At 48.2% G+C, this 15,492-nt stretch overlaps 1 protein-coding gene across 6 annotated transcripts in view; it reads right to left on the reverse strand.

Moving 5' to 3' along the window:
- The window catches only part of arap3 (ArfGAP with RhoGAP domain, ankyrin repeat and PH domain 3), a 491,562-nt gene that overhangs the window by 26,097 nt on the left and 449,973 nt on the right, over positions 1-15,492 (reverse strand). For 5 of the 6 annotated variants that reach the window (XM_041193181.1, XM_041193177.1, XM_041193179.1 and 2 more), the window contains one exon: positions 9,445-9,508. The exons of the other annotated variant lie outside the window; for it this stretch is intronic. In XM_041193181.1, the coding sequence (XP_041049115.1) occupies positions 9,445-9,508 (64 nt within the window). The remainder of the gene's footprint in view (positions 1-9,444; positions 9,509-15,492) is intronic. 6 annotated transcript variants of the gene reach the window in all.

A 15,492-nucleotide genomic window follows, 5' to 3' on the forward strand; every position in this document is an offset into this window, starting at 1 on the left:
CAGTGACTACATTCCAAAAGAATTTCATTGGCTGTAAAACACTTTGGAGTGCTATATAAATACAATCATTTTCTTCCCTTTAACCATCTGAAACTGAGACTTGAATCCATTTCTCAGAACAATATTATGTATTTCACAAAAATGATACACTAGCCTCCACTCCTGGCCTTGTATTTGCTTGTCCCAAAAAGTTCCGATAACTGGATCTGCTTCTTTAATATGTGATATCACAATGAGAAACACTCAAAATGGAGGATTATAGATGAGAATATAAATACAAGAACATACTGTATATTCCATCTAGTCCACTCCTTCCACATCACAAGTACAATCTACCCTGTCGTGAATCTAACCCAAAGACTTACAATGTTGCAAAAAGCATTAGCAAGTCTGAGAATTGGGAGTGTTTCCAAATCTTGCAGGGGGCCACCAAAAAGTTGGTAATAAAGGAAAAAATAGAAGAGAGTACACTAGCCAGAAGTATAAAAGCAGATTTTAAGAGCTTTTATAAGTATATAAAAAAGAGAGTAGCTAAAGTAAACCCTGAGAAGCAGGGACAGGAGAAATTATGATGGGGAATGAGGAAATGGCAGAGGCATTAAACAAATATTTTGTGCCTGTCTTCACAGTAGAAGACACAAGTTTCATACCAGAAATAGACAATAATCTAGGAGCTAGAAAGAGTGAGGAAATTAGGGAAATTAATATCAGAGATAAAGTATTGGAGAAATTTAAGGGACTAAAATCTGACAAATCCCTGGGACCTGATAGCCTACACCCTAGGCTTCTAAAAGAGACAGCTGCAGAGATAGTGGATGTGCTGGCTAGGTTTTTCCAAAATTCCTTAGATTCGGAAATGCTGCTGTTAGATTGGAAGATGGCAAATGTTACATCACTTATCAAGGAACCAGGGAGACAAAGCAGGGAACTACAGGCCAGCGAGCCTAACAAGTCCTGTGGCAAGTAACTCACCTCCTCACTCCCCAAAGCCTGTCCAGAATCCACAAGGCACAGGTCAGGAGTATGATAGAATATTCTTCACTTGCATGAATGAGTGCAGCTCCCATAACACTCAAGAAGCTTGATACCATGCAGAGCAAAGCAGCCACTTGATTGGTACCCCATCCACAAACATTCACTCCCTCCACCACCGACAAACAGTAGCAGCAGCATGTACTATCGACAAGATGCACGGCAGAAGCTCACCAAGGCCCCTTCAACAGCACCTTCCAAACCCATGACCACTGCCACAGCACTGTGGGTGTATCTACACCACACGGACTGCAGCGGTTCAAGAAGGCAGCTCAAAGAAGGACAAGGGCAGCAGACACATGGGAACACAACCTCTTGGAAGTTCCCCTCCAAGCCACTCACCATCCTTACTTGGAAATGTATTTCCGTTCCTTCACTGTCATTGGGTCAAAATCCTGGAAGTCCCTCCCTAACAGCACTGTGGGTGTACCTACACCACATGGACTGCAGCGGTTAAAGAAGGCACCTCACCACCACCTTACCATGGGTAATTAGGGATGGTTAATAAATGCTGGCCCAGCCAGCGACATCCACATTCCATAAATGAATTTAAAAAATGGAGTTGGGGGTAATATATGAGCATAGATAGAGGGTTGGTTAACTGATGGAAAACAGAGAGTGGGCACAAACAAGGCTTTTTCAAGTTGGCAGGCAGTGAATAATGGAGTGTCACAATTAATGGCTTAGATGAAGAGACAGCGAGTAATATATCTAAGTTTGCTGATGACACCAAGCTACATGGGAAGGTAAGCTGTGGGGAGGACACAGAGAGGCTGCAAAGAGAAGACAGGTTAAGTGAGTGGGCCACAAAATGGCAGATGGAGTATAATGTGGGGAATTGTGAAGTTATTCACTTTGGCTAAAAGAATAAAAATAGCAGAATATTTTTTTAAAGGTGAGAAACTTGTCAGTGTTGATGTTCAAAGAGATTTGGGTGTGTTCATACATGGAACGCAGCAAGTTAGCATACAGGTGCAGCAAGCAATTAGGAAGGCAAATGGAATGCTGGCCTTTATTGCAAGGGGAATGGAGTATAGGGATAAAGAAGTCTTGCTACCATTATACAGCGTTTGAGACTGTATGTGGAATAATGTGTAGTTATGGTCTCCATATTTAAGAAAGGATGTACTTGTATTGGAGGCGGTACAGTGAAAGTTCACAAAATTGGTCCCTGGGATGAGGGGGCTGTCCTTTCATGAGAAGCTGAGTAAATTGGAGTAAACTCTATGGAGTTTAGAAGAATGAAACCTACAAAATTCTGAAGGGGTTTGATAGGGTGGACGCTGAGAGATTTCTTCCACTGGTTGGGGAATCAAACACAGCGGCAGAGTCTCAGCATAAGGGGCTGATCGTTTAGGGCTGAGATGAGGAGAAATGTTTTCACTCAAAGGGTTGTGAATGTTTGGAATTCTCTACCCCAGGGGGTTGTGGATGCTCCATCATTGAATACATTTAAGGCTGGAATAAGCAGAAATACGGGGTGGAATTGGGAATATGGGGCGGAATTTTCTGAGCCTGCTGGCATCAGTGGGTGTGATAGGTGACGTGTGCAGAAAATATGACGCGACCCACTTCACGATGGCGTGAAGACAGATCGCGATCGTCTGCTCTGCCTGCCAACGGCCAATGGCGGGCTGCGTTTCCTGCCATTGGTCAGTGGGGAGCTAATTGTAATACATCAGCTTTTAATTAATAGTCCATCCAACCAGGCTCTTGGAACCCTGCGTATCGTCCGTCCATATCAGTGGGAAAACAGGGAGACCTGCTTCACAACAGCGCACAGGCCACATGAACTGAGGTGAGTGAGCAGCAGTGCCTCCACAGCTCACCCATTGTTTACAGGCCTCAGGGGCACCCGGGGGGTGGGGGCAACTGATGCCTGGCCCTGGAGGTGACTGCTGAGGGCTGGGGGGGTGCCTGGGAGCAAGTGCTGGTCAGCTTTGGAGGTGGGGGGCATCAAGTGTGCCCTGGCGCTGAATCCTGCGCACAGGCCATTGAGGTGGGGGGCAGGGTAAGCGAGGGAAGTGGCCACACATTAGGGACGCCTGTATAAACTGACCATACCTCTGCAACTGAGACAGATCAGGCGCAGCCACAGTGATATGATTGGGGTCGGGCTCCTAGTCTGCCCACCCCTGCAAGCAATGCAGAGGCACCAAAGGGCCACCAAGCTCTCCATACCTTACCCCCCCACCCCCACCCCGATCCCTGCCAGCCCACCCACAGCACAGACTTCGAGTCCGCCACCACTTTACTGGACCGCAGAGCAATTGGACAGCACACATTGTACAATCTCCTCGCTAATGCTGGCCATGTAACAGTCACTGCTGGAGGTGCTCACAGCCTCTTGCAATCTCAGCATCCTGGTTTGGACCAGTCTCCCCCATGTCGCAGGTTGACAGGGTAGCCATGCAGCGCACTCACCTCCGGCCATCCGAGGGGTGACCAGCACTCTCCAGGAAGCATTAAGAGGTGGTCACACAGGGTCAGGAAAGGTGCTAAGTACACCCATGATAACCATGTCTCTCTCTCCCTTTCATGCTGCAGGAGGACCACGTCAGGATCATGGATCCTGGGCACCTATCTGTGTGCCTGACGGCCGACAGAGGCCGTAGAAGATGGAGGGGAGAGTGACTGAGGCTCCTGGTCACACAAAAGCAGGAGCAGCAACCTCATGAGGAAAGGGCAGCTGGGGGTCCCGCACACACTGTCCACAAGGGCTTCCACTCACTGAATGTGCAGCTGGTCTGCAACCACCAGAAACACATCCTGCAGGTGTGTGAATGGTTTCCAGCGAGTGTGCACGATACCTACAGCCTGAGTCACTCGCAGATCTCTGCAGCCTTCCAGGATCCACAGGGGCTGCAGGGTTGACTCCTCGGGGACAGGGGCTACCCACAGAGGCCGTGGCTGATGAGATCTGTGAGGCAGCCTCAGACTGCAGCAGAGCGACACTATAATGAGGCTCATGCAGCAGCTCATAACTTGGTGGAGGTGACCATCGGGATGCTGGAGATGTGGTTCCGGTGCCTGGGCCGGTCTGGTGGAGCCCTGCAATACAGTCCACAGAGGGTGTCACGCATCATCGTCGTCTGCTGCGCCCTTTACAACCTGGCGCTGCAATGGGGAGAGGAGCTGGCTGAGGAGGAGGTGGAGGAGATGCACATCTCCTCCGATGAGGAGGACGCCAACAGGGATGAGGGTGAAGGGGTCCTCAGTGGTGATGAAGAGAAGGATGAGGCTCTCACGCTGTCTAGAGGAAGCAGGCTCACTCGGGAGGCCCTCACAACTGCCAGGTTCGTGGAGGATGATGACGATATGCAGTGAGGTGCCCCCGCCCCCGTAAATCCTCATATCGCAGCTGTGAACGTTTCCTCCAGTCTGGCTTAAGGCAGCACCAATACCCTCTGTGAGAACGCTCCTGTCATGGAGATGCAGTGGTGGCCCTAATAGTCACTCGATCACAGGAGAATGATGACAACATGCAGTGAGGACATTCCATAGATCTTCACACAGCCTCTAAGAATATCCGACTCCCGTCTGGCCGAGGGCAGCTCGCTTGTGCTCCATGGTCAGGGTCATCTCAGAGACGCAGCCGTGAAACTTCAGATGCATCTGATGCTGTGTCCACCTTCAGCACCTCAGCCCTTCAGGAGCTGGTGCACAGCATCACTGGTCGCAGATGTTGGTGTGATGGGGGCTAACCCCACCTTAAAGGTGCTGAGAGCACTCAGGGAGAATGAGGGAACTCTGTGGTGCCTGCCCACCACATTCTGGCAGCAATGACCAGCACTGCCGAGGTACCGGCATCAGTAATGTTTCCAGGGAGTGTGAGGCTGGACCATCACTGTGGTTTGAAGGCTGCACAGACACAGGAAGAGGCCCTAGACTGAGACACCTGCCTTTATCTTGTGCAGAAAGGTTTCACATCTGAGTGACAAGAACACTGCTCACCAGGACAAGGAGTCACAGGCAGGGTGACATTTTTAGGAGTTTATTGACAATAGTAAACAGTGTGTACATAGAAGCTAGGAGCAGGAGTAGGCCATTCAGCCCTTCGAGCCTGCTCCGCCATTCATTATGATCATGGCTGATCATCCAACTCAATAGCCTGCTCCCGCTTTCTCCCCACATCCTTTGATCCCTTTTGCCCCAAGAGCTATATCCAGCTGCTTCTTGAAAACATACAATGTTTTGGTCTCAACTACTTTCTGTGGTAACAAATTCCACAGACTCACCACTCTCTGGGTGAAGAAATTTCTCCTCATCTCAGTCCTAAATGGTCTACCCCCTATCCTCAGACTGTGACCCCTTGTTCTGGACTCCCCCACCATCGGAAACATCCTTCCTGCATCTACCCTATCTGGTCCTGTTAGAATTTTATAGGTTTCCATGAGATCCTCCCTCATTCTTCTGAACTCCAGTGAATATAATCCTAATCGACTCAATCTCTCCTCATATGTCAGTCCCGCTATCCCAGAAATCAGACGGGTAAACCTTTGCTGCACTCCCTCTATAGCAAGTACATAATTCCTCAGATAAGGGGACCAAAACTGCACACAATATTCCACATGTGGTCTCACCAAGGCCCTGTACAATTGTAACAAGACATCCCTGTTCCTGTACTCAAATCCTCTCACTATGAAGGCCAACATACCATTTGCCTTCTTTAGCGCCTGCTGCACCTGCATGCTTACCTTCAGCGACTGGTGTACAAGGACACCCAGGTCTCGTTGCACATTCCCCTCTCTCAATTTATAGCCATTCAGATAATAATTAAGTGATCAACACCCATGGCCAGGCTGTGCAACTACTTTTACCTAACTTTCCTAACTCTGCCGCTATGTCTTGGTGCTCCCCAGACATCCACAGCGGAGGTGGAGGCAGCCTGCTGACTGTGACACCCTGTCTGTGATGACTTTGGTGAGCTTCCTCTGGAGGACCGAGAATTGGAGAGCCCCGACCTGCTTTTGTGGTCGTGCTTTGTGGCAGTGGCCCCCTCCTCGGTCTGTGGAGCTGGATCAGTGGAGGTTACAGGAAAAGTGGATTTGGATGGGCCGGTCACTCCCAGAGCCACATGAGTGGATGGACCTGGAGTGTGCACCTGCTGATCCTCCTCCCTATGGGTGCCCAAGGGCCCCTGGCTGACTCCGTGAGCGGGAAGGGGTTGCTGGAGTGAGATCGAGCTGCCCGGCACCCCTCTCAGGTACACACTGTTGGAGGCCAACCAAAGCAGCAGCGATGGAGTTCAGCCCGTGCAGCAGTACAGGAGTGAAGTGACAACCTGGACCAAGGTCTCCATGGCGGCCGCCATCCTGCCAGTGTTGATCTCGGTGCGTTGCAATGCCGGCGCTATCACCTCAAACTGAAGATGGATGGACTCCTCCGTCGTGCCTTGCAATCTGAGGAGTGCAGAGGACATCCCTTCCTGATGTTCCTGAGCTTGTCTTTGCAGCTCCAGCAACAGTGACATGACCAAGTCCACAGGCTCCTCATCTGACTTGCACTCAGTGAATTTCTGGCCTCGAGCAGTCCTCCGAGTGCCGGGGACCTGGGAAGTCCCTGCCTCCACCTGCTGTGGATCAGGAAATGTGATGTGTTCACCAGATTGTGATCCTGAGGTGTGTGTCTCTGCGCTGGTGCAGGGTGTGGGTGAGCGCTGTGAGGGGTCTTCAGGGAGAGTGCCTTCAGATTCCTCTTCAGAGGTTTCTTCGGAGCTTGATTGGAGGCCCTGGGTTATGGAATCTGTCGGCTGTTTCCCAGATGTGCCTGTGAAAGCAAGGGGAGATGATTAGTACATGGCAGTGGCCTGTGAAAGAGGACACATCACTCACAGCATGGCTGTCTAATGGATGTTGCACTGCTGGATCCTCACTTGGTAGAGCAGCGCCGACCTCAGCACAGGACCGGTCCCAGTCACCGCCGGCCAGCTGGATGGCTCTGTTTTCAAATTCTGTCAGAACTTTGATCTCCGGCATTCCTCCACCTGTCTGCGACCTTTCCCTCCTGTTGTGAGCCGGTTTGTTCTGCATGGATAGAGATGGGGAGAGTGTATCAGGACTCCTGCCAGGCCAGATGATAAGTATGCCTGGCCTGTGTGGGTGGGGAGTGGTCCCATGGACAGAGTGAGGACAATGACGGTGAGTGAGAGAGTGAATGGTGATGTCCCTCACACTGGCAATGAGTGAGGGCTCTGTGGGTGTGTGATGGGTTTGTGAGCATGTGAGTTGGGAGCAATGAAATGAGTGACTTAACCTGGCAGAACGGAGGAGATCATTCATCCTTTTGCAGCACTGGGTAGCTGCTCTCCTCTGCAGGGCATTCACACTGACCACCACTGCCACCGCCTCCCAAGCCGGGTTGGTGACATTGCTGCCCATCCTGTGGCCAGAGCGAGGGTAGAGCAGATCTCGGCGGCCTCCATGGCATCCGGCAGTCGCTCGCGGGACCCATCGTTGAAGCAGGGGCTGCAGTCTTTTTGCTTTTGCTGCCTATGTCTCCCAGACATTGGTGGTGGTGATCTGGTGGTGATGAGGATGTTGCTGGCAGCTGCCTTTTAAAGTTGTCGGCCGGCGCGATGCAACAGCAGAGTGATGGCGAAATGAAAACCTGCCTGCCATGGAAACGGCATGTTTCCCGGGAACACATAAATAATGAGGTGGGCTCAGGAAGGTATGGTGTGAAAACCCACCATTTTCGTCAGCAGGTAGGACTCCATTTTACCCGCCCACTACCACATTTAGCGCAGTTCTGGGAAAATTCCACCCATGGTCTCAGGGAACTAAGGGATATGGGGAGCAGGTGGGAAAATAGAGTTGAAGCCCAAGGTCAGCTGTGATCGTGTTGAATGGCGGAACAGGCTCGATGGGCCGTGTGGTCTACTCCTGCTCCTATTTCTGGTGTAATCCTATCTTGTTAAATTTGAGGAAACCTTTGACAGAAGATTGCTCTGATCAGCAAAGTTTAGCAAGCAAGCTCCCAAATATTTATCTCACAGCCCTTCCCACACCCTGGTTCTAACAGTACATGCTTCGTTGATTACATGCTCCCATTGGCTTGTACCTATCCTTCTAAACTGCAACCTAGACCAGACATTTCACTCAGTTCACTTTTGAAGGAGATGGTTTTCCCATCTTCATCTGTTTTAACTGGAGTATCCTCCTCACTCCCTATCCTTCATCTTCAGAAACCTCCCTTACATTATGCTCCAGCTTTGCGAGATCTAACCCATCGTGCTCTGAACAGATGTGGAAAAGAACTTGTTGGCTACATGTCCTTCCATCATAAGGTCAGAAGTGGGGATGTTCGCTGATGATTGCACAATGTTCAGCACCATTCGCGACTCCTCAGACACTGAAGCAGTCCATGTCCAAATGCAGCAACATTCAGGCTTGACTCATAAGTTTCAAGTAACATTTGAGCCACATGAGTGCCAGGCAATGATATCTGCAACAAGAGAGAATCTAACCATCGCTCCTTGACATTCAATAGCATTACCATTGCTGAATCCCCCACCATCAACATCTTGGGGAAGGGGAGGGGGTGGTGAGCATGCACAGGGTGGTTGCCATTGACCAGAAAGGTAACTGGACCAGTCATACAAATATCATGGCTACAGCTGCAGCTCAGGAACTGGGAGTTCTGGGATGAGTAACTCAATTTTGACTGCCCAAAGTTTGTGCATCAGCTACAAGGTGAGATGGAATACTCTCCACTTGCCTGGATGAGTGCAGCTCCCACAACACTGAGAAGCTCAACATCATTCAGGACAAAGCAACTGCTTGATCGCCACAACACCTTAAATATTCACTCCTTCCACCACCGGCCCACAGTAGCAGCAATGTGTACCATCTACAAGATGCACTACAGAAGCTCACCAAGGCTCCTTCAATAGCATCTTCCAAACTCTCTACCAACTAGAAGGACAAGGGCAGCAGGTAGATGGGAACACCACCACCTGCAAGTTCCCCTCCAAGCCACTCACCATCCCGACTTGGAAATATATCACCGTTCCTTCACTGTCACTGGGTCAAAATCCTGGAACTCCCTTCCTAACAGCACTGTGGGTGCACCTGCACCACATGGACTGCAGCGGTTCAAGAAGGCAGCTCACTACCACCTTCTCAAAGGCAACGAGGGATGGGCAACAAATGCTGACCCAGACAGTGACACTCACATTCCATGAAAGAATCAAAGGAAAGGACCCAACAAGCACTAAAATGATGAGGAATATTCTTCCAATTGAACACCTATCAGATCATCTAACCTCCTGTTTTAGAATGTGCTTTAACTGGAAGCACAGAGTTCAAGATAGAAAAATGCAAAGATTTAATTGACTACGTGATTTCTTGACATCCTGGCATATCTTGCCAGATTAAAGGAACTATATCTCTGCAAATTGCTGTTAATTACCTGAGCCCTAAGGATACAGGCTGTCCAATCCCACATCTCCGGCTGCCCTGAACAGCAAAGGAACCTGCAACAGAACAGCTAAAAATGACCAAAGTCGACCAATCAGGACAGCAAACACATTATTGCAGCTTGAAATGTCACCATTCTTGGAAGAAACAATTTGTTCAGGTCTGGAATCATGACAGAATATACAGCAAACCTATAGTGCATGAGGTATCAAAATATTTCAGATCTCAATAGGTGATTTCTCAGTACTGAACTATTAGTACTTAAAACTATTCATCAGGTAAAACAACAGAATAGCACAGCCTCAAACTGCCAGTACCAACAGGCACTAGGATGTTATTAATGATTCAGGATTCATAGCATGAATTGTGTTGCAGTGCTCACAATCCACCAGCAGATGCACTGGGGTATTTCTAACATTCATATATAGAATCACAGAATGTGATGGCACAGGGTACCCTCCAGCAGATAATATAAACAGCCCTTCCTAAACTAAAAGAATGAGAGTGTACAGCGAAACACTTATTTACCAGATTAGGGTGAAGTGTCAATTATATATTTGATGTATATAAATGACCTGGATTTAGGTACAGGAGTGATCATTTTAAAGTTTGCAGATTACAGAAAGATTGGAAACAAAGTATATAAGTGAAAAGGATAGAAAGACACTTCAGAACAACATTGGGAGTGCAGAGAAGACATAACAGAAAATCAGGTATGGGGGGCATCAGTTATGTGGACAGACAGCAGAAACTGGGATTTAAAAAAAACCTATTCTTTCATGGGATGTGGGTGTCGCTGGCTAAGTCAGCAATTAATGCCCATCCCTAATTGCTCTTGAGAAGGGGGTGGTGGGCTGCTGCAGTCCATGTGGTGCAGGTACACTGGCAGTGCTGTTAGGAAAGCAGTTCAAGGACTTTGACCCAGTGACAGTGAAGGAACAGCAATATATTTCCAAGTCAGGATGGTGTGTGGCTTCGAAGGGAACTTGCAGATGGTGGTGTTCCCATGCACCTACTATCCTTGCCCTTCTAGGTGGGTAGAGGTCACAGGTTTGGAAGGTGCTGTTGAAGGAGTCTTGCAGCAGTGCATCTTGGAGAAAGTACACATTGCTGCAACTGTGTCAGTGGTGGAGGAAGTGAACGGTGAAGGTGGTCGATGGACGGGCCAATCAAGTGGCTGCTTTGTCCTGGATGATGTCAAGCTTCTTGAGTGTTGTGGGAGCTGCACTCATCCAGGCAAGTGGAAAATATTCCATCAGACCCCTGACTTGTGCCTTGTAGATAGTGGACAGGCTTTGAGAAGTTGGGAGGTGAATTAGTCTCTGGAGAATTCCCAGTCTCTGACCTGCTCTTGTCACCACAGCATTTATATGACTGGTCTAGTTCAGTTTCTGGTCAATGGTAACACCAGGATGTTGACTGTGGGGGTATGCGATGGCAATGCCATCGAATGTGAAGGAGAGATGGTTAGATTTGCTCATGTTGGAGATATTCATTGCCTGGCACGCAAGTTATTTGCCACTCATCAGCCCAGCCTGAATGTAATCCAGGGGCAGGATTTTCCGCACCTGCCCACCGCCGGGATCATCCGGTTCCACCATAAGTCAGTGGACTTCTAGCTGGTGCACTGCCTCATCCACGGTGAGTCCCGACCACAATGGGGCCAGAAAATCCCGGCCCAGGTCTTGCTGCAAATGGACATGGACTGCTTCAGTATCTGAGCAATCGTGAATGGTGATGAGCATCGTGCAATCATCAGTGAATATCCCCACTTCTGACCTTATAGAGGGAAGGTAATTGATGAAGCAACTGAAGATGGTTGGACCTAGGCCGCTATCCTGAGGAACTCCTGCAGTGATGTCCCAGGACTGAGATGTTTGACCACCAACAACCACAACCATCTTCTTTTGTGCTAGGTATGATTCCAACCAGTGGAGTTTTCCCCTGGTTCCCATTGACTTCCCACTGCCACACTTGGTCGAATGCTGCGTTGATGTCAAGGGCAGTCAGTCTCACCTTACCTCTTGAGTTCAGCTCTTTTGTCCATGCTTGAACTAAGACTATTACAAGGTCAGGATCTGAGTGAGCTTAGCATAACCCAAACTTAGCAGTGAACAGGTCATTGCTCTGTGAATGCTGCCTGAAAGAACTGCCGATGATCCCTTCCATCACTTTGCTGATGATTGAGTGTAGACTGATGGGACAGTAATTGGCCGTGTTAGATTTGTCCTGCTTTTTTTGTACAGGACATCCCTGGGCAATTTTCCACATAGGTGGATGCCAGTGTTGTAACTGTACATGAACAGCTTGGCTAGGGGCACGGCAAGTTCAGGAGCACAAGTCTTGGAATATTGCATGCAATTCTGGTCACCACATTACCAGAAGGATATGGAGGCATTGGAGAGGGTGCAGAGGAGGTTTACCAGGATGCTGCCTGGTCGGGAGGTTGTTAGCTATGAGGAGAGGTTGGAGAAACTCGGATTGTTCTCACTAGAGCGATGGAGATTGAGGGGCGATTCGATAGAAGTTCACAAAATTATGAGTGGCATGGACAGAGTAGATAGTCAAAAGCTTTTTCCCAGGGTGGAAGAATCAATTACTAGGGGACATAGATTTAAGGGTGAGAGGAGAAAACTATAGAGGAGACGTGCGGGGCAAGTTTTTTGCACAGAGGATAGTGAGTGTCTGGAATTTGCTGCCAGAGGAGGTGGTGGAAACAGGTATGATAGTGGTGTTTAAGAGGCAGCTTGACAAATACATGAATAGGATGGGAATAGAGGCATACGGAACCCGGAAGTGCAAAATGTTTTAGTTTTACAGGCAACATGATTGGCACAGGCTTGGAGGGCTGAAGGGCCTGTTCCTGTGCTGTACTTTTCTTTGTTCTTTCTTTGTACTATTGCTGGAATATTGTCAGGGCCTGTCGCCTTTGCTGTATCCACTGCCTTCAGCTGTTTCTTGATATCATGTGGAGTGAATTGAATTGACTGAAGACTGGCATGGGGACCTCTGGAGGAGGCTGAGATGGATCGTCCACTTGGCACTTCTGGCTGAAGATTGTTGCGAATGCTTCAGCCCTGCCTTTTGCACTGATGCGCTGGGCTCCCTTATCATTGAAGGCAGAGATATTTGTGAAGCCTACTCCTCCTTTTAGCTGTTTAATTGTCCAGCACCATTCATGACTGGGTGTGGCAGGACTGTAGAGCTTACAGTCTGACCGTTGGTTGTGGGTTCACTTTGCGCTTTTATTCATGCTGCTTCCACTGTTTAGCATGCTAGTAGTCCTGTGCTGTAGCTTCACCAGACTGACAATTGTAGGTATGACTGGTACTGCTCCTGGCATGCCCCCCTGTACCCTTCGGTGAACCAGGGGTGATCCCCCAGCTTGATGGTAATGGTAGAGTGGGGGATATGCCAGACCATGAGGTTACAGAATGTGGTTGAATACAATTCTGCTGCTGCTGATGGCCCACAGCACCTCATGGCTGACCAGTTTTGAGCTGCTAGATCTGTTTGAAATCTATCCCATTTAGCACGGTGGTAGCGCCACACAACACGATAGAGGGTATCCTCAATGTGAAGACGGGGTTTCATCCACAAGGACTATGAGGCAGTCACTCCTACTGATACTGTCAGTTGAATCTATAGCAGGCAAGTTGGTGAGGATGAGGTCAAGTATATTTTTCCCTCTTACTGGTTTCCTCCCCACCTGCTGCAGACCCAGTCTAGCAGCGATGTCCTTTCGGACTCCGCCAGCTCATTCAGTAGTGGTGCTACCAAGTCGCTCTTGCTGATAGACATTGATGTCCCCCACCCAGAGCACATTCTGTACCCTTGACACCCTCAGTGCTTCCTCCAAATGGTGGTCAACATGGAGGAGCACTGATTTATCAGCTGAGGGGGGACAATAGGTGGTAATCAGCAGGAGGTTTCCTTGCCCATGTTTGACCTGATGCCATGAGGCTTCATGGGGTCTGGAGTCGATGTTGAGGACTCCCAGGGCAACTCCCTCCCTAGTATACATAGTATACCACTATGCCACCACCTCTTCTGTGTCTGTTCTCCTGGTGGGACAGGGCATACCCAGGGATGGTGACGGTGATCTGAAACAAAAAATGCTGTTAAAATTCCGCAGGTCTGACAGAATCTGTCTTTCTCCCTACAGATGCTGTCAGACCTGCTGAGTTTTTCCAGCATTTTTTGTTTTTGTTTCAAATTTCCAGCATCTGCAGTATGTTGCCTTTATCATGGTGATGGTGGTGTCTGGGATATTGTCTGGAAAGTATGTCTGTAAAGTAGGATTCCATGAGTATGACCATGTCAAACTGCTGCTTGACTAGTCTGTTAGACAGCTCTCCCAATTTTGGCACAAGCCCTCAGATGTTAGTAAGAGGACTTGAGGGGTTTAAGAGGGCTGAGTTGGCTGCTTTCACTTCTGATGCTGGGTGGACTGTCCAGTTTAATTTCTCTTAGACTGTGGTCTGATACAATGGAGTGGCTGGTTGCTAGGCCATTTCAAAGGGCACTTAAGAGTCAGCTGTGCATCTGGCGTCACATGTGGACCAGACCAGGTAAAGACAGCAGATTTCCTTTCCTAAAGGACATTAGTGAACGAGAAAGGTTTTTATGATGATGGCCATCAATACTGAGATTTTTAAAATTCAATTAATAAAAATGGAATTTAAGATCAACCATCCATGGTAAGATTTGAACTCATGTCTCCAGAGTATTAGCCTGGGTCTCTGCACTACTAGTACAGTGACATTACTACAACCACCATTTCCTTATGATTGTTCTCCTTAAAGCAGAGGGGTTCAAGGGGATTAGTAAAGGCGTTCAAAACAACAACAACCTACATTTATATTACACTTTTAATGTAATATAACAATTAAGGCATTCCATAGGGGTATTATAAAACAAAGCATGACATGAAATTGTACAAAGTAGACATGTCCCCTACAAAAATAAGAGTGGTACTGCCAAATCCAGACCCCCCCTGGTTGTCTAGAGGAACACCGGGAAGATCAAACAGAAAAAGAAAGTGTACGATAGGCACAAAGCACTAAGCACTGCAGATAGTCTAGACAAATATAGGAAGTGCAGGGACGCAGTAAAAAAGGAAAGAAGGAAATCAAAGAGAGGGCATGAAAAAAGATTAGCAAGTAAAGTTAAAAATAACCCAAAGATGTTTTACCAATACATTAATGCTAAAAGGTTAGTTAAGGAAAAAGTGGGACCTATCAGAGATGAAGATGGAAACTTGTGTGTAGATGCAGAGGCTGTGGGAAGGGTTTTGAATGAATATTTTGTCTCCGTGTTTACAAAGGAAAGGGAGGATGTAGATATAGTAGTCCAGGAGGAACACAGCGAGATATTAGATGGGATAGTCATAAAGAGAGAGAGGAAGTACTCGAAGGGTTGAAATCCTTGAAAGTTGATAAGTCACCAGGGCCAGATGGATTGTTTCCGAGGCTGATGAAGGACGTCAGGGAGGAGATAGCAGATGCTCTGAGGATGATTTTCCAATCTTCACTAGATACAGGGGAGGTACCGGAGGACTGGAGAAATGCAAACATAGTTCCATTGTTTAAAAGGGATCAAAGGAAATGCCAAACAATTATAGGCCAGTTAGTCTTACATCAGTGGTGAGCAAATTAGTAGAATCAATCCTGAGAAATAGGATTAACTGTCATGTGGAAAGGCATGGACTAGTCAGGGATGGTCAGCATGGATTTGTTAAAGGAAGTCTTGCCTCACAAATTTGATTGAATTCTTTGAGGAAGTGACAAGAAGGGTTGATGAAGGTAGTGCAGTGGATGCTGTGTACATGGATTTTAGCAAGGCATTTGACAAGCTCCTACATGGCAGATTGGTCAGGAAAGTAAAAGCCCATGGGATTCAGGGTAATGTGGCAAACTGGATAAAAGGTTGGCTTTGTAACAGGAAACAAAGGGTAATGGTCGATGGATGCCCTTGTATTGTTTTGGAGATTATGGCTATCCTCTACACTGTCCACTACTCGGCCAATCTTTGTGTCATC

Source organism: Carcharodon carcharias, chromosome 8, assembly GCF_017639515.1.
Source record: "Carcharodon carcharias isolate sCarCar2 chromosome 8, sCarCar2.pri, whole genome shotgun sequence".
Classification (NCBI taxonomy): Eukaryota; Metazoa; Chordata; class Chondrichthyes; order Lamniformes; family Lamnidae; genus Carcharodon; species Carcharodon carcharias.